Source organism: Eleutherodactylus coqui, chromosome 4, assembly GCF_035609145.1.
Source record: "Eleutherodactylus coqui strain aEleCoq1 chromosome 4, aEleCoq1.hap1, whole genome shotgun sequence".
Classification (NCBI taxonomy): Eukaryota; Metazoa; Chordata; class Amphibia; order Anura; family Eleutherodactylidae; genus Eleutherodactylus; species Eleutherodactylus coqui.
In genome coordinates, this window is record NC_089840.1 from 303703839 (window position 1) to 303721567 (window position 17729).

The following is a 17729-nucleotide window of genomic DNA, read 5'->3' on the forward strand; positions in this document are numbered from 1 at the left end:
CTTTCATAAGAGTGGGTGCCGGGCACCTTTTCAGTGTGGTACATAGTGGCTCAGTGCTGGTGGGAAGCTGTGTGGTAGTTGGAGCAGAGGAGGAGGAGGTTGTCTGTGTAAGATATTATCTGAGGATCAGGAGGTCTGTGTATTATAAGACTCTGAAATAAAAGCCATCTGCTCAAGTGTGATTCGGGGGGGGGGGGGGGGGGGTAGTGGGGCTGTTATCCCCTCCAAATTTTTCCTCATGGGATGAGTTATATATGTACCAAGTTTGGTTGAAATTGCTGCAGGCATTCATGAGTTATGGTCATACATACATACATACATACTATTTTCTATATATAGATTATTTTTATTTATTTATTTTTTACTTATGTAAAAAAAAAAAATAACTTTTTTTTTTTTAAACCTGTCTTCCATGACACCTTATAAAGCCTCCTGAGGGACATATATATATATATTTTTTTTCCTTTTTTCCACTGTAGCTGGGGCTCCATTGTACGTTCTGAAGCCTGCAAGAGAGAAGGCAGAATTGATTAAACGCTGCTGAGTCTCACAGCCAAGAACCCAACCTGCTACATTGCAGAGCTTTAACCTCACACTGTATTTTTGCCATTACCTGGCATTAACCTGCGGGACTAAGTGATGTAAATTAACGGTGCTTGGTTCTTTAGGGGTTAAGAAAGGGGAATCGGGGGGATTTTGAAATCGGTGTTAACTTATTTTGCTTTTTAACTGTGTTCATCAGCTCCCCCTCTATTACATCTTTAGTCACCAGTAGTTTATATGACCCCCTTTATCACAGCACCACATTAATACAGACTACAGAGCAGTAGTCCACCTCAGGTAGCATACTGCAGATTCATAGCACATTCCTTTGTGTGAACGTACCCTAAACAATTAACACCCCCTCAACTGATGCAGACGAAGCTCTCCACACGGACACAGACTGTCTAAACGATCTGCTTAGGGACTCTGTATATGTTCATGGTATCTAACGCAGAGTCTGTATCAGTCATGGGGATCTGTCCTGGGCCTAATACCGACTCCAAATCAGGCACTCTAAAGAGACTCCCTAAACTAGTAGATTCTCCAAATCGGAGACCCTAAACTAATCCAGACTTACTGTACTCTGCAGATATTGCCCTCTCCTTGTTCTTGCAGTCCTCTTCGCTCTCCAGGTTGGGACACGTTCTGCGTCTCGGAGTGAAAGAGATTTGCCGGTTCTTCCGGGGGATCTGCTCGTATTCCTGGAGAGTTGACACAAAAGTCACAACATCTGACGTCACTTCGCTGCTGCTGGGAAACCTAATCGATTGAATGGCACAGAGGCCGCAGGGACTGCAGCATGAGCCGCTCCACATATTATAGCGCTTATCTCTCTGCTTTATGAGTGCTAGGAATAGCGGATTAAATGTCGGATGCCTAAATCCAAGTCTCTTCTATTGGCACAAAGGAAATCTGACATCACTACAATGTATCAAGCAAGAGCAGTAGGGTGTGTGAAGCACTCAACATGGGATCAGATCTACAGCAAAAGGCCACGCGGACACGAGCCCGTCCCAGCCCGATGCAGGAAGGTGCCAAATACTGAAGAGCACCCGCACATCTATACCCATGGGGTGCATGCTTAGTAGCCTTCTGGTTTATGTAGTGCACCATGCTAGCTTACAGCCTCTTGGTCAACCCTGCAGGGACCTACAACTGCTCTTGGATCAGGAAATTCGGCCTTTCCCACTGGTGTGACGTGTGCAGGAAGATGTTCTGATGTATAACAAGCATTCCAGTATATACAAAAGGGAAAATTACTAACGAATGACACCTTTCCATGGTGTCATTTATGGAAACATACCCCAAATAATATTAAACTGCTCCTCCTGAGCCTTCTGCCACTACAACATGGGGCTGGTTTAATAGGGTAGCACATTTGGCATTTACTAGAGCCCTCCTTGGCTAGGAAGTGTCAGAAGACTGGACTGGAGTTATATGGCAGTGTTATATGAACATTAGATGGTAGTAGGATGCAGCTATTTTAAGGGGTATAGAAGGTCTGATGGATGAGGGTCCCACTCCTACGACCCTCATCTGCTGAATGGTTACGTCTGTAGACTGCCCTAATATACCTGTTTGGTCTGCACCAGAATAAGAGGCTGTAGAACTTACAGTATATCAGCAAAGTGCAGCGGAGACCACGAAGGATCACTGTTTATTAGCATTAATACAAGGTCAGATTTTTTTCATTGAAATACTAATAGTGGGTTTTTATGTTATTTAATGTATTTCTAGTTTTCTCAACACATTTTCCAAGAACTCTTCACACAAAATGTTACTTTTGTTTTTATGCTGATCTTTATCTGATTTACATCCAATTCTACTCCATCTGGAAACAGCCAGCAGTTCTGTTCCGCCCCGTTGTCACCTGACAGCTGAGCTCTCTGTTCCATAACAGGAAACTATTTCTGCATTTAGCTTTAAATAAAGAAAAAAATACCACTGTATAACTACCGAGTACGAAATAATGAGCGTTCACTATATACTTTATGGCAAATGTCTCCATTTTATCGACTTATTTTAGATCCAAAATTCAGTTCATATTAATTTTATACTTTTATTGTTGCCAGCTCTGTTTTCCTGAGATAGAGGATTTGGTGCTCTATCATCGAACTGCTTGCAGCCACCATTAGGTAGAGTATGAGAGCTTATTGTATACACATTTGCTTCTGAGCTCCCTCTAGTGGTGATGGCAGATAAAATGTTCTCATGCAATTGTCTATGCAGAGGATTTGGTCCTCTAGTTCTAGCTCCAAATGTAGCAGTTGGTAATGCCAGGTGCATCATTACACCTTTAGGGACGGCATTGTAGATAACTTGACATTTAACAAATTGTAGTTAACATATACTATATCTGTACATTAATCTCTCCAGAATGATGTTGTGTGGTGAGCAATTGCTTTAAAGTGACCTGCGGTCATAATCTTGTAGCAGGGAGGGGAGGGGGTTTATATTATGTGACATCTTCTTCTGTCCTTCCTATCTGCTAGTTCTAGGCCCCATTCTCAGTCCTACAAGATGGCTACTGCAATCTTCCAACTACCCAATCCACACACTGCGCTGATCACATGAACAGAGCTGGCCAATCAGAGCAGTTATAAGGAAGTGGTAGTCTAATGCACAGTGTGGATTAAGTTTATGGCAGATCATAGGAACAACCACCAGCCAGTAATAAAACTCCCCATTTCCTTTGCACACCTCCAGTAGACGTCTGTGGGGCCCTTGGTTCGCGAAACCACAGGGAAATAGAACCGATTCTGTAAATGTGAGCACAAAAAATGAGGAAATGAGAACAAACCATTTGAAATCAATTGGTTCTATTCTGTTTTGCGCATGCAAATACGTCCGTCTGTAGGAGCCCTAAAATAGAGCCAAACCGCGCCACATGGATCTCATAAGTTATAAGAGGGTCTGACTACCCTTCTGGCATTTTCTCAGATGAAACGGCGCAGCATGCTGTACTATGGCCAAGATTTGTAAGTGCATCTGCGCCGGAGGCTCCGAACAGCCTGCATTTTCATCTTTATTACATGATTAAAACATGTTTTTTCATAATTATATCTAAAATTAATCTTTGTTAGTAAACACTAGCTATTTTGTAACAACTGAAAATATGAGTTCCCAGCTCCTAACTGCAGTAGTGATGGTCAGGGGTCTGCCGTCTGGATCCCCCACTGCTCTTTTGTTGTGTGTGGAGCCAGAATCCACAGCGCTGTCCGGACTGCAGTGAGCTGGCAAAGGATTGCCGACACGGCGCCCATTCACCTCAACCAGAGCGATAGCTGGAATACTGCAAAGTGGAAAGAGCTGTCTGCTTCAGTCTCCCTACAGCACCTCACCTGAAAAACATAATCTGGGTCCCCAACGATCAATGATTGATGACCTAGCCAGAGGTCCTAATTAGAAGCTGGACAACTGCAGATCCTGATGCCATGTCTCCCCAAAAATTACACGTAGCATGATTTTTCAGGGAGACTCGAAATAGAAGGCCTACCCCAAAAATAAGCCCTAGTTACAGTTCATCAAAAAAAAATCAATAGGAATGCTTTTAGCTGCGTGAAAAGGGCCATAAAACCGCTATTGCTGCATTTTTACAGTGTTTTTCACGCAGGTCATCCGAGTCACTTACCCAGTAGCCTCAAGCCAGATCCATCCGCCTACTCTCCAAAACCACGGTGCAGTTTCAGCAGCTCAGGCAATTAATACAGCTCTCTAAGACCCAATCATGGCCATCGCTTTGTGGAGGCGGTCTTTGACTCCTGTAACCAAGAAGCGATCCTGTGTCGGCGGCCGAGGACTTTTTCAAAATTTTTACTGCTCAGAATATGCAGTAAAAACACAAAACAATAACAAAGGTCTGAGCACTTCGACAATAACTGTTGGAAGGGTCAAAATAAGACCTCACCTTAAAATAAGCCCTAGCGCATCCTTTGGATCAAAAAATAATATGTCTCCGTCCTATATTTGGTGAAACGAGGTAGTAGTAAAATACTACAAAAAGTAAAGGAATACAAATCCAAAAAAACACGAGAAATACGCTGATAACAATTATACACCCTTCCAACCCCAACAAAAAAAAAATAATGATATATATATGATTTTCCCAACAGTGATGGACATCAGTGGTTTTCTTTTGCCTTTGCACCAGTTCTCATAATGACCCGCTTCTTCCACTTCTTGCTCCAGGTAAATGCACCGTTTTTGACCTTTGCACAAGATACAATGTTTGGCTAATTACAAATGATCTTTTACAGCCGCTGGGTCACAGATTCTGCACTGCTCCTTGGGCTCCCATTGGCCCTATAATCAGTAAATCTATTGGCTCTACATTTTCTGCCACTAGTTGCTTCTATTTCATTTTGTTTCTATGCTGAGTAGAAAAGCGAATGTGTTGCTACATAGAAACCTTTAGCAAGTCGGCTAGGCTAGTCTGTGGACAGACTCTTTTATGATTTAGTTGTCAATGAATACTCCTGCAGTTGCGTTCCCCAGCATATTAACCCAATAGTGACAGGTCACGTGACTTCTATGGGGTTGTGGTGTGAAGGGTTCAGGTTTAGTATAAAACTTCTCTCTGTCATTGACTTGAGATGCTGCCACTAGTGGTGCTCTTAGTCTAGATTGTAAAAAAAACATTTTACAGTGAGCGCCCTCTAATGGTGGTGTTATGGGAGCTAGTATATACATATATCACACACACACACACACATTATATATATATAATATATATTATATAACACACACACACGCGCTAATAGAGCTCCTCTTACGTTCACTGCATGGTCCAAGTTGTTATTGAGAAGTTTTGTGCACAGAAGGTAACAGATGGACACAACGCTCGGTATCAGGCCGGACGCTTCTGATTTATTCAAAGGAATACAATCGCTTTTACGGACAAGAGTTACATCACAAACTAGGAGTTCTTGTGCTCATCCAGGATTGGTCAGTCCCAGGATATGATAATTCACACGTTAGTAAAGTATCAAAAGTGAAAGAATTCGCAGAAAGCATATAGCGTTATCAGTAAATGAGACGCTTATCCAATCAGAATGTACAACTGCTATATGAGGGGGAGGAAGATGCACGGGCCTAAGGCATTCTGGACAAGTTTGTATATGAACACGTTTAACTGCTAACCTTTTACTAAAAGAGTAGATATAACAGTGTGTGTGTATATATATATATATATTATATATATATATATATATATATATATATAATATACCTAAGCTGATATAAGATACACATAACAAGATAATAAATGATATATAGCATACAAATATCATTACTACAACAGTGGCTATACACAGTGAGCTTCCTCAAGGGTGGTGGTATGGGGGAGGGGGTGGCAGCCAAAATTCTTTCACTTTTCAAGACGGATAAATTATCAAATGAATCCATACGGAATTAACCTTTTGTCTATATATTTTTTTTCTCTAAAGAATACTTATTGCATTTCCATCTTTGGCCAGCAGAGGGCATACCATTACCCAATAATACTTAAATGCAATGAATCAAATACTATATGATAGATTAGTGATACAATTATGGATAGTTCTTGCTTGTGGCTTCCATGATGAGTCGTGAGAATTGAATTGTGTATGATTATTTGACTGAGCTGCTCCATCCCCAATCGCACGTGGAGTTATTCGCATTCATTTCAAGACGTTATCCTAGGTAGACAATACAATGGAGGAAAGAAAGGAAGAAAAAATATGTTTATCAAATGGAAAGAGGGGGGAATATCTAAAGGAGAATATAATGGGGTCTGCAGAAACTGTAGGAGAAGTGTCAGAAAAGCTAAAGCTGATAATGAATTGAGGCTTGTAAGAGAGGCCAAAAAGCAATAAAAAAGTATTTAGGGGGTATGTCAAAAGCAAAAGAAAAGTCACAGATGCTATTAGATGCTTACAGGATGAAAATGGTGACTTGGTTAAGAATGATGTTGAGAAGGACAAACTTTTATATTTCTATTTTTTTTAAATCTGTTTTCACTCAGAAGTAAATGTAACATCAGCTGATCTTCCCTGTGCTATTGGGGGAATACAAGAATGAAGCCTATCTGTAAGCAGAGAGATGGTGAGGGAACACTTAGCTAACTTACATGAATTCAAGTCTCACGGTCCAGATGAATTACATCCTTGGATACTAAAGGAGCAGCGGAGGTAATTGCTGAACCACTCGCTATAATCTGTGAAAATTCCTGGAGAACAAAAGTCCCAGAAGATTGGAAAAGGGCAAATGTTGTCCCTGTCTTCAAAAAAAGGGAAGAGGGTTCCAGGAAACTACAGACCTGTGAGCCTGACTTCTATACCAGGAAAGATCTTTGAACATATTATTAAACAGCATGTATGCAAGTACTTGTATGAGAACAGAGTAATTACCAGAGCCAGCATGGGTTTGTAACAAACAAGTCATGCTAGACTAATCTAATTTCCTTCTATGACAGAATCACCAACTGGGTTGATCAGGAAATGCGGTGGAGGACCCGATGACCCTGGGTGTGCCTTCCAACTCTACTATTCTACCATTGTATGATTCTATGGAGCAATGACCTGCTATATAGTCACATTCTAACATCCTCAGTGCATCGTGTGGCCCCAGCATTGTATTTCCCATCTTTGATTTCTTAATGTTCTGACCAATAGATGCCCTATTGCAGATTTCACATGAAATATTCAGATTTGCAAGTCTGAGCCCTCCCAGTCTATTGGAGCCTAATTTGCATATATTGTGATTTTATTTTTTTTAATTTCCTCCTTTGATAATATTGGGAAAATTTAGCAGCTACATTATTGCCTGTAACTACATTTTAAGTGATTGCCATACTTTAATTTGTAAACTCCGCTGCATGTGCTTCAATCTACTCTTGCCTTCTGTTTTGGGGCAGGAAGAAGTTGCTTCCTTGTCAGTCATAATGATTCTCTTTTGACCTTTTTTTGTTTTTTTTTCTTATGCTAACCTCTACCACCTTTTACAGCTAGGTGGGACTAGTTAAAAGGGGGCATGGCAGAAGCGGCATAAAATTATAGCTGAAACTACTGTCAATGCCTTAACCCCTTAGTGACCAAGCCTGTTTGCGCCTTAATGACCAGGCCAAATTTTGCAAATCTGACATGTGTCACTTTAACATGGAAAAACACCAGAAAGGTTTTGCATATCCAAGCGATTCTGACATTGTTTTTTCGCCACATGTTGTGCTTCATTTAGGCGGAAAAAATAGACCGATAGAAATTGTGTTTATTTATTAAAAGCGCCAAAATTGGGAAAATTTTGAAAAAATCGTCATTTTTTCACATTTCCAACTGCAATATCTTAAATATGTGCAAACATAATATAGAAATTTTTGCTAAGATTTATATTTCCACCCGTTTACTTTATTTTGGGCGCACATTGGAAAAACTTTCGTTTTTTTTTAACTATTTAGGAGACGTACAAATTTAACATTACTTTTTAGCATTTTGAGGAACACTTTGTTTTCCTATACCAAGCCGAGATTGGAAAGGCTCATGAGTGTCATAATAATAGATACCCCCCCAAATGACCTCATTTTAAAAACTACACCCCTTAATGTATTCACTGAGGGGTGTCATGAGTATTTTGACCCCACAGTTTTTTTTCAGGAATTAATTCAATTTAGAGGAGAAAAAGTAAAATTTCATATTTTTGCAAATCTGTCATTTTAAAGACATATTTTTTTCCTATAGTTTACATGAAAATCAGGATTTACACCCCAACATGGATACCCCTATTTCTCCCGTGTTCAGAAATATACCCATTGTGGCCCTATTGTTATATCTGAGTCCACAACGGGGCCCAAAATGAAAGGAGTAGTCAGTGTCTTTCAAAACAGAAATTTTGCTTGAAGTCCTTTTAGGCCCCATAGCACACATGTAGAGTTCTTGAGCGCCCAAAACCATAGAAAACCCCCACAAATGACCCCATTTTGAAAACTAGACCCCTTAAGGAATTTATCTAGGGGTGTACTGCATATTTTGACCCCACAGTTTTTGAATGAATTCAAACCAAGCAAAAGGAAAAAATTGTGATTTTCGTTTTTTTCGGCAATTCTGTCATTTTAAAAACAGCTTTTTTTGTACAGCACACATATGAAGGAAGACTTGCACCCAAAAATGGATACCCCTGTTTGTCCCGTGTTCAGAGACATACCCATTGTGGCCCTAATCTTATGTCTGGATACACAACGGAGCCCAAAATGAAAGGAGCGACCGGTGGCTTTCGGAACACAAATTTTGCTTGAAGTCCTTTTAGGCCCCATTGCCCACTTGGAGAGTTCTTGAGCTCCCAAAACCATAGAGAACCCCCACAAATGACCCCATTTTGAAAACTAGACTCCTTAACGAATTTATCTAGGGGTGTACTGCGTATTTTGACCCCACAGTTTTTGAATAAATTCAAGCAAAGCAAAAGGAAAAAATTTGGATTTTCATTTTTTGGGCTATTGTGTCAATTTAAAAACAGTTTTTTTTGTACAGCACACATATAAATGAAGGCTTTCACCCCAAAATGGATACCCCTGTTTGTCCCGTGTTTAGAAACATACCCATTGTGGCCCTAATAGACTTACAGGACCCATGGCTAGGCCTACAATGAAAGGAATACCCGTTGGATTTCAGGGTACCACTGAATAAATTTCAGGCCCCATTGCCCACTTATAGAGCCATTGAGCGGCCAAAACTATAAAGAACCCCCTCAAATGACCCCATTTTGAAAACTAGACCCCTTAACGAATTCATCTAGGGGTGTACTGCGTATTTTGACCCCACAGTATTTGAATGAATCTAAGCAAAGCAGAAGGAAAAAGTTACGATTTTCAATTTTTTTGGCAATTTTTTCAATTTAAAAACAGTTTTTTTGTGCAGTGCACATAAGAATGAAGACGTTCACCCCCAAAATGGATACCTCCGTTTGTCCCGAGTTCAGAAACATACCCATTGTGGCCCTAATCTACTTACAGGACGCATGGCAAGGCCTATAAAGGACGGAACACCTGTTGGATTTTAGGGCACAACTGAATAAATTCCAGGCCCCATTGCTTATTTGTACAGAATAAAGATTGACTCCCTAAAAATTCCCCCCCTCCCCCTCCGCGCCCTTTTTGGCGTTCGCAAATCTTAGATAAAAGTAAAAATGTGAACTGTGTAGTATTTCCGAAGACGGGTAATTACGGAGGCTGGTTGGAATGGGCCCATGGGGCAATAAAACCGGGTATCCCCCCCTCCTCTCATGCTTTTTGGGGGTATTTCATGACCTCAGTGGCGGGTATGGGGTGTAAAAAGTGGCGTTCCGTGAGTCTCCGTAAGCTTGATGAGGTGCGGCGGTCTCACACAGAAGGCGCTCAACAAGGTGCTCCTGGAACTGCAGGAAGGCGAGCGTTCCCGGGGCTTCTTGTAAAATACGTATCACAGGTAGCGGTCTGAATAAGGCCGGGCTCACGCGGGTGCAGGCGGAATCCGCTTGCGGAGGCCCACAGTGGATCCCATCTGTGAGCCCGGCTGTGACCCTGCGTACGGCTGCGTAATGTACGGCGCATAACTGCGTACTCACACAGGCGGTCATGCACAGTACACCTTTGTTTGTATTTCCCGCACCATCGCTTAGCGATGACGCGGGTACCCGCAGCCCGTATACAATGTAGTTGCGTATGGGCTGCGGGTATATCCGCGACCACGGAGCACAATGGGCTCTATGTTGCCGATATCCGCAGTAAAATAGAACCTGCTGCGTTCTCTTTTCTGCGAGTGGATTACGCAATTCCGACCCGCTAATGTGAGCGGAATTGTGTAATCCAATGCGATTGATCTGCGTAATACCGTGGATCAGAAGCATGCAGAATCCGTAATTCCTATCCGGTCATGTGAGACCGGCCTAAGGTAGATCACTACCTTTTTATCCCGTGACCGGGGACCGCTCAACAAGGCCACCCGTCACTGCTCCAGGCTCTCGGCGACCGTTGGTCGCTGGGAGCAAGGAGATTTTAAGTTTCCTGGGCTCCCTGACTCCTGCGCATGTGTCCGGCTTTTTGCCGGCAATCGCATGTGCAGAATCCTGGAAGGTCCACGGAGGAAGATCGCGTCGGGATTCAAATACGCAGGCCTCCGGTAAAAAGTTTCATCTCCTCTCACCGATCGCATCAGTGAGGGGAGATGAAACTTCAAATTTTTTTTTTAACTTTTACGTGATCGGCATTATTGGATAATGGCGAACACGTGACCAGGAACCGCTCACCGCGGACCCCCATTAAATCTCCATGCTCTTGGCTACGTTTTGTAGCCAGGAGCAGGGAGAATTTAAATTATCCTGGCAATCCACAGCTTTTGCGCATGCGTCCGCCATTTTGGCGACGGGCGCGTGTGCAGAAGCTGTGGTAAGGTCCGCGGATAAATCTGGGGGCCTTAGGTACGTACTTTCATCCTCCCTCACGGATATGATCCATGAGGGGAGATGAAACGTACGCTTTTTAAACTTTTAAAAACTTTTTTTTACTTTTTTTTTTTTTTACTTTTTTACACTTTTTTTTCACTTTACATGATCACTGTCATCCATTGGATGACAGTGATCATGTCCCCGGTATAATCTCTCTGTTCCTAGCTACACATGGCAACCAAGAGCAGAGAGATTTTAAATTCCCAGGGGCTCGAGCCCGTCTGTGCACGCGCCCGATGTCAATCATCGGGCGCGCATGCGCAGACGGGGATTCGGGTCCCGGGACATCGGGACACCGCTGAGGACTGGGGGTGAGTATTTTCACCTCCCCTCATGGATCCGATCCATGAGGGGAGGTGAAACTGACTTTTTTAAAACTTTTTTTTTACTTTTTCGCGATCGCCGCTAACCATTGGATAACGGCGATCGCGGGTACCGGCGACCGCTCACCGCAGTCCCCGCTGACATCTCCTGCCTCCCGGCTACCTACAGGAGCCGGGAGCCAGGAGATTTTAAATCTCCCGCGCCGCCGGGCCTTCTGCGCATGCGGCTGACGTAATGCCGCCTGGCGCGCATGCGCAGAACACCGGCTTCGGGCCCCGGAGCGGCAGGAGAGCGGGGAGCAGCGTGCCGGACCTGGGTGAGTAATTTCAGCTGCTCCGATGGATCCGATCCATCAGAGCAGCTAAATCTTTAACTTTTGTGTACTTTTATTTACTTTTTTTGCGATCGGCGCTATCCATTGCATAGCGCCGATCGCAATGCCCGGGGGGGTGTCCGAACAGCCCGGGATGACAGCTCCATGCTGTCAGCTACCTGCGGACACCGACAGCATGGAGCTGTCACGTCCACAGCCCGAGGGGCATTATTCTCTGCAGGAAGCATGTTTTTACGTCCTCAGAGAATAGAGCCCATTTCGGGAGGACGTAAAAACACTATGGGCTGGTCGTTAAGGGGTTAAACTAAGCCCTAGCTGCACCTAACATGATGAACTGCTGCGATTCTGAAGGCAAATGGAATCTAACACTGCTCGATGAGAGTAATAAAGTGGCTAGTATGTAGCTCTAATGTCTACTTTATACAGTGCATCAAATATAGATAGAATATCACTCATGCTCATAGTTCAGCTCAAGATACCAGCAGTCAGGTCCGGATTATGGATGCGTAAATGCAGCTGGCATGCATTCGTCTGACAGCAGCCTAATTGTGAGGGTGGTGGGGTAAATCTGCAATTTGCTGTATCCCCCCTTGCCTGTTCACGTACCCTACAGGTATAATGAGGTCTTACATTCAGAGATGAGCAAGCACCAAAATGCTCGAGTGCTCGTTGCTCGAGTCAAACTTTTCGTAGTGCTCGAGAGCTCGTTTCACGTAACGAACCCTATTTTTGTATGGGACCGATGCTCCGCATAGGTCATGATTTGTCAAACACCAGAAAACATCAGAAAGTCATGGAAACACCACAGAAACGGATAGGGAAGGGCAGGGGCAGCATGCATGGCTGCATCTGAGACTCCCAGGTCCCAATATTAAGCCAAAATGGGGGCAAGAGTCTGGCGTCACCCCACTAACAATTTACTTGGGACATACCCTCATTAGCAAGGCACACGCGCTGGCACATCTTAGCTAAGCACCAGACTACCTGCAACCAAGGACAATCACTGCCTGTGGGTGACACCGCTGCTTCTTCTCCTGGGTTACATGCTGGCATTGCAGTCCAACCCCCCTGCACGACCCTGCGCCACAGCGCACACAAAGTTTCCCTGTGCAGCGTTCAGCTGCCCTCATGCCACACGCTCGCTTCATAGCCACACCACCCTCATGTCTATTTATAAGTGCATACTGGATGAGGAGGAACCGGAGGCACACACTGCAGAGGGTTGGCAGGGCAGGCAGCGACCCTCTTTGAAAGTGTGGGCAATAGCCCGCAATGCTGTTGAGAATTGATTATAAATTGACGTACGATCATCATTTCGATCCCGTGCCACCTCCGTCACAAAATTGTCAGGAGCTGCAAACATGGGCATAACGGGGACTCAGGTGCCAGCACTTCTACACATCTCCACAATGCAGCAATACTCTGTGTGGGAAGCACGTGAATGGGCCCAGAGTCAGGCTCGGTCCCAGCCTCCACCTTGTGTGACCGAAGGTGCCGTGAGTTACATAGCAATGGGAAATCCATGTGTCCCCACACAATTCATTCTGTGTAGGTGTCAGATAGCTCAACACCGCAATGGGAAGTCTTTGAGTTCCTTGGGCTCGCCTATGCTATCGGTGCACAAAGATGGTGTTACACAGGAAGAAATCAAAGTGCCCAAATATGGCAGAGTTTCACCCCGCCAAGGACCTCGGCCTTGACCCACATTTCTACCCTAGTCAGTCAGTGTATTTGTGCCAGAAAGGTAAAACACAGCAATGGGAAGTCTTTGTGCACCCACAGCATAGGCGAGCTCCTGGAACACAAGGAAAGTATGACACAAAGAAATCAGAGGGCATGGTAGTTTCACCCAGCCAAGGGCCTCGGCTCACACCCTCAGTAATCGTGGGAATAAAGCGGACTCGTATGCTAGTGCAGCTGTGAACGTCTCATTAATGCAGTAACACTCATTTTATTTGGCCCAAACCAGTGTCTCAGATAACTGTGGTAACATGAGAGAAAATACATGTTGCCCAGCGCTGATCCCCGGACCCCAAGCAGGAGGAGGAGGTGGTATAATAAGGCCGAGAAACCATGACCGAGGTAGGACCCGCAATACTCTGTGTGGGAAGTACTTGAGCAGACCCTGGGTCAGGCTCGGTCCCAGACTCCACCTTGTGTGACCCAAGGTGCCGTGAGTTAAATAGCTATGGGAAATCAATGGGTCCCCACACACCTCATTCTGTGTAGGTGTCAAAAAGCTCAACACTGCAATGGGAAGTGTTTGAGTTCCTTGGGCTCGCCTATACTGTGGGTGCACAAAGATAGTATTACACAGGAAGAAATCAAAGTGCCCAAATATGGCAGTTTCACCCCACCAAGGACCTCGGCCTTGGCCCACATTTCTGCCCAAGTCAGTTAGTGTATTTCTGCCAGATAGGTAAAACACCGCAATGGGAAGTCTTTCTGCACCCTCAGCATAGGCAGACCCCAGTAACATTTCTGTAGCAGAAGTATAGGTGGACCCCAGTAACATTTCCGTAGCAAGAGTATAGGCGAATCCCTCAAACCATTCAGTAGAAAAGGTATAGGCAGACCCCAGTAATATTTCGTAGCAAAAGTATAGGGAGACCCCAATAACATTTCTGTAGCAAAGTATAGGCAAATCCCAATAACATTTCTGTAGCAAGAGTAAAGGGAAACCCCTCAAACCATTCAGTAGAAGCTGCATAGGCGGACACCAGTAACATTTCTGTAGCAATAATATAGGGAGACCCCAGTAACATTTCTGTAGCAAGAGTATAGGCTGACCCCTGTAGCATTTCTGTAGCAAGGGTATAGGGAGACGCCAGTAACATTTCTATAGCAAGAGTATAGGCGGACCCCAGTAACATTTCTGTAGCAATAATATAGGGAGACCCCAGTAACATTTCTGTAGCAAGAGTATAGGCTGACCCCTGTAGCATTTCTGTAGCAAGAGTATAGGCGGACCCCTGTAACATTTCTGTAGCAAGGGTATAGGGAGACGCCAGTAACATTTCTATAGCAAGATTATAGGGGAACCCCTCAAACCATTCAGTAGAAACTGCATAGGCGGACCCCAGTAACCTTTTCATAGCAAGAGTATAGGCGGACCCCAGTAACATCTGTAGCAATAGTATAGGTGGACCCCAGTAACATTTCTGTAGCAAGATTATAGGCAGACCACAGTAACTTTTCTGTAGCAAAAATATAGGGAGACCCCAGTAACATTTCTGTAGCAAAAGTATAGGCAGACCCTTGTAACATCTATGTAGCAAGAGTGTAGGCAAACCCCTGAAACATTGGTTACCAAGAGTGTAGGCGAACACCTGAAAAAATATGGTTACCAAGAGTGTAGGCGAAGGCCGGAAAAATTAGATAACAGTATAGGCAAGGGCCAGAAAAATTGGTGTACCAAGAGTACAAGTGTACCCCTGAAAAATTGCTCAACCGAGAGGGCAGGTGAAACCCATAAATATTTTTTAAAGATACAGCTCGCTGTTGCTTAATTTGTAACAGAGCCTGGAGGCAGCCCTGCGAAAAAATTGGTTTCTGTTAAAGTATAAATACTTTTGAAACTGTAAAAAATTGTAAAAAACTTTTAAACGGAGGCTTTCGGCCGCAGAAAAATTGGCAGTTCAGCGTGATGACATGCTGTTTTAGGAGGAGGAGGAGTAATATCCAAGAGTGATTGACAAAGCTAATTGCCCCTTTTTTTGTGGGTATAGAGGATGCATTTTCCTCCTGTTGCAGCAAAAATAATCATTAGGTTCTGCTTCTTTCTGTCGGTGGAGAAGAGAAGTCTGGGGAAATCCATGTCGGCACTGGCAGTTGACAGGCGGGTACACTTATCCGTGATGATTCCCCCAGCTGCACTAAACACCCTCTCTGACAAGACACTAGCGGCAGGGCAGGCCAGCGCCTTCACGGTGTACAGCGCAAGTTTGTGTCACTGTGTTCAGCTTTGACACCCAATAGTTGTATGGCGCAGAGGGATCACGGAGGACGGTGGTATGATCGGCTGATTAATTTGGCAATGTGCACCTTTAAAACTTGTGCGTGCGGGTGGGTGGCGGCATATTTGTGCTTTTGCTCCAACGCTCGTGTTAGCGACAGCTGAACAGCTGCGCTGAGAGACATTGCTGGATGGAGTGGAGGTGAGGGTGTGGGTGCAGGCCGGGAGGCGCTCGTGCCTGTGTCCTGGGAGGGGGATTGGATCTGTGTGGCAGGTTGGGGCACAGGGGAAGAGGCAGTGATGTGACCGAGGCGGTGAATGTCCTTCGTCCCACCTTGTGGGGTGCTTGGCCATCATATGCCTGCGCATGCTGGTGGTAGTGAGACTGGTAGTGGTGGTTCCCCGGCTGATCTTGGTGTGACACAGGTTGCACACCACTGTTCGTCGGTCATCCGCACTCTCACTAAAAAACATCCACACCTTTGAACACTTAGCCCTCTGCACGGAGGCTTGCCGCGAGGGGGTGCTTTGGGAAACAGTTGGGGGATTCTTCGCTCTGGCCCTGCCTCTACCCCTGGCCACTGCACTGCCTCTTCCAACCTGTCCTGCTGCTGCACCTCATCGCCCAGCTGCTCTTCCTCCGAATCCTCTGTGCGCTCCTCCCTCGGACTTCCTGCCCTTACTACAACTTCACTGACAGACAACTGTGTCTCATCATCCTCATCCACAAAAAGCTCTTGAGACAGTTGCTGGAAGTCCCCAGCCTCATCACCCAGACTCCGGGAACTTTCCAAAGGTTGGGCATCGGTCACGACAAACTCCTCAGGTGAGAGAGGAACCATTTTTTCCCACTCATGGCAGGGACCCGAGAACAGTTCCTGGGAGTCTGCCTGCTCAGAATATATCATTTTCATGGAGTGAGGAGGCTGGGAGAAAGGAGGAGCAGCCAGAGGATTCAGAGTTGCAGTCCCTAGGCCAGGAGTAGTGGACTGCGTAGAAGATTGGGTGGTCGATACATTGGTGGACACATTTTCTGCCATCCACGACAGGACCTGCTCACACTGCTCTGTTTGTAATAAAGGTCTACCACGCGATCCCGTAAATTGTGATATGAAGCTGGGGAGCCCAGAAACTTGCCTCTCTCCTAATCCCGCAGCAGTCGGCTGTGATTCACCACGCCCAAGAACTTGGCCTGTGCCCACACCCTCACTTGGACGTCCGCATCCATGTCCTCGACCCTTACCCCTACTCCTCATCATGGTGGATTACGGATAGAGCAGGGCCCAAATAAATTACCCCACTGTACAGCACTGACAACTGTGGCTTAATTCACCGCACACAGAGACTTGTAGATAGTGGAGGCTCTATGCTGTGACTTGAAAAATGTAACCTGCTGTCTTGCGCTGACACCTAGGGGTAATTTACTGCTCGCAGAGACTGTGGAGTGGGAGAAGACTCTAAAGCCAGTGGATAGTGCTGGTAACTGCGGCGATCTCAGCCCCACCAAGGAAAGGGTATTGTGAGACGCTCTGCACAGCGGCAGAGCTGAAATACTTTGCAGTGGCCCCGGTAATATTACAGTGCTGTTTAGCGGTGAGACCGCTGTCTAATGCACTGCAGACACAGAACGGTATAACTGAAGTCGTTTGCAGCAGGCTAGGAAATGTTAGAGTGCTGTTTCACGGTGAGAGCTGGTTGTACGGCACTGCAGCCTGAGAACGCTATTACTGAAAGGCTGAGAACAGGCCTAGATGCGTAGTACAAAAATTGATGCATTACTGCTCCCAGCCAGCCACAACTATAATGCACACGGTGAGATGTGGCCCTAAGAAGGACCGTTGGGGTTCTTGTACAGAGGATCAGGAGGACTGTATAACTTTTCCTATATAAGTAGCTCTGTCCCCACACTCTGCCTTATGCACTGCACACACAGAACAGTATAGCTGAAATGGCCCTCATAGCCCGAGATGCTTAAAAAAAAAAAAAAATTGGTGCACTAGTGCTCCCAGCCAGCCGCAACAGTAATGCACACTATGAGGAGTAGCCCTAAGAATGACCGTTGGGGTTATTGACAACAGGATCCTACGCTAACACTGTCCCTATATCAGCAGCAGCACTATCCCA

General features: G+C 45.0%; 1 protein-coding gene across 1 annotated transcript in view; it reads right to left on the minus strand.

Annotated features, from left to right (window-relative positions):
* Positions 1 to 836: 836 nt before the first annotated feature.
* LOC136626803 (rap1 GTPase-activating protein 1-like) overlaps positions 837 to 17729 on the minus strand; it is a 168245-nt gene continuing 151352 nt past the window's right edge. The window contains exons 16-17 of the mRNA XM_066601808.1: positions 1121 to 1244; positions 837 to 886 (exon numbers count right to left, since the gene is read on the minus strand). Of these exons, the coding sequence (XP_066457905.1) occupies positions 837 to 886; positions 1121 to 1244 (174 nt within the window). The remainder of the gene's footprint in view (positions 887 to 1120; positions 1245 to 17729) is intronic.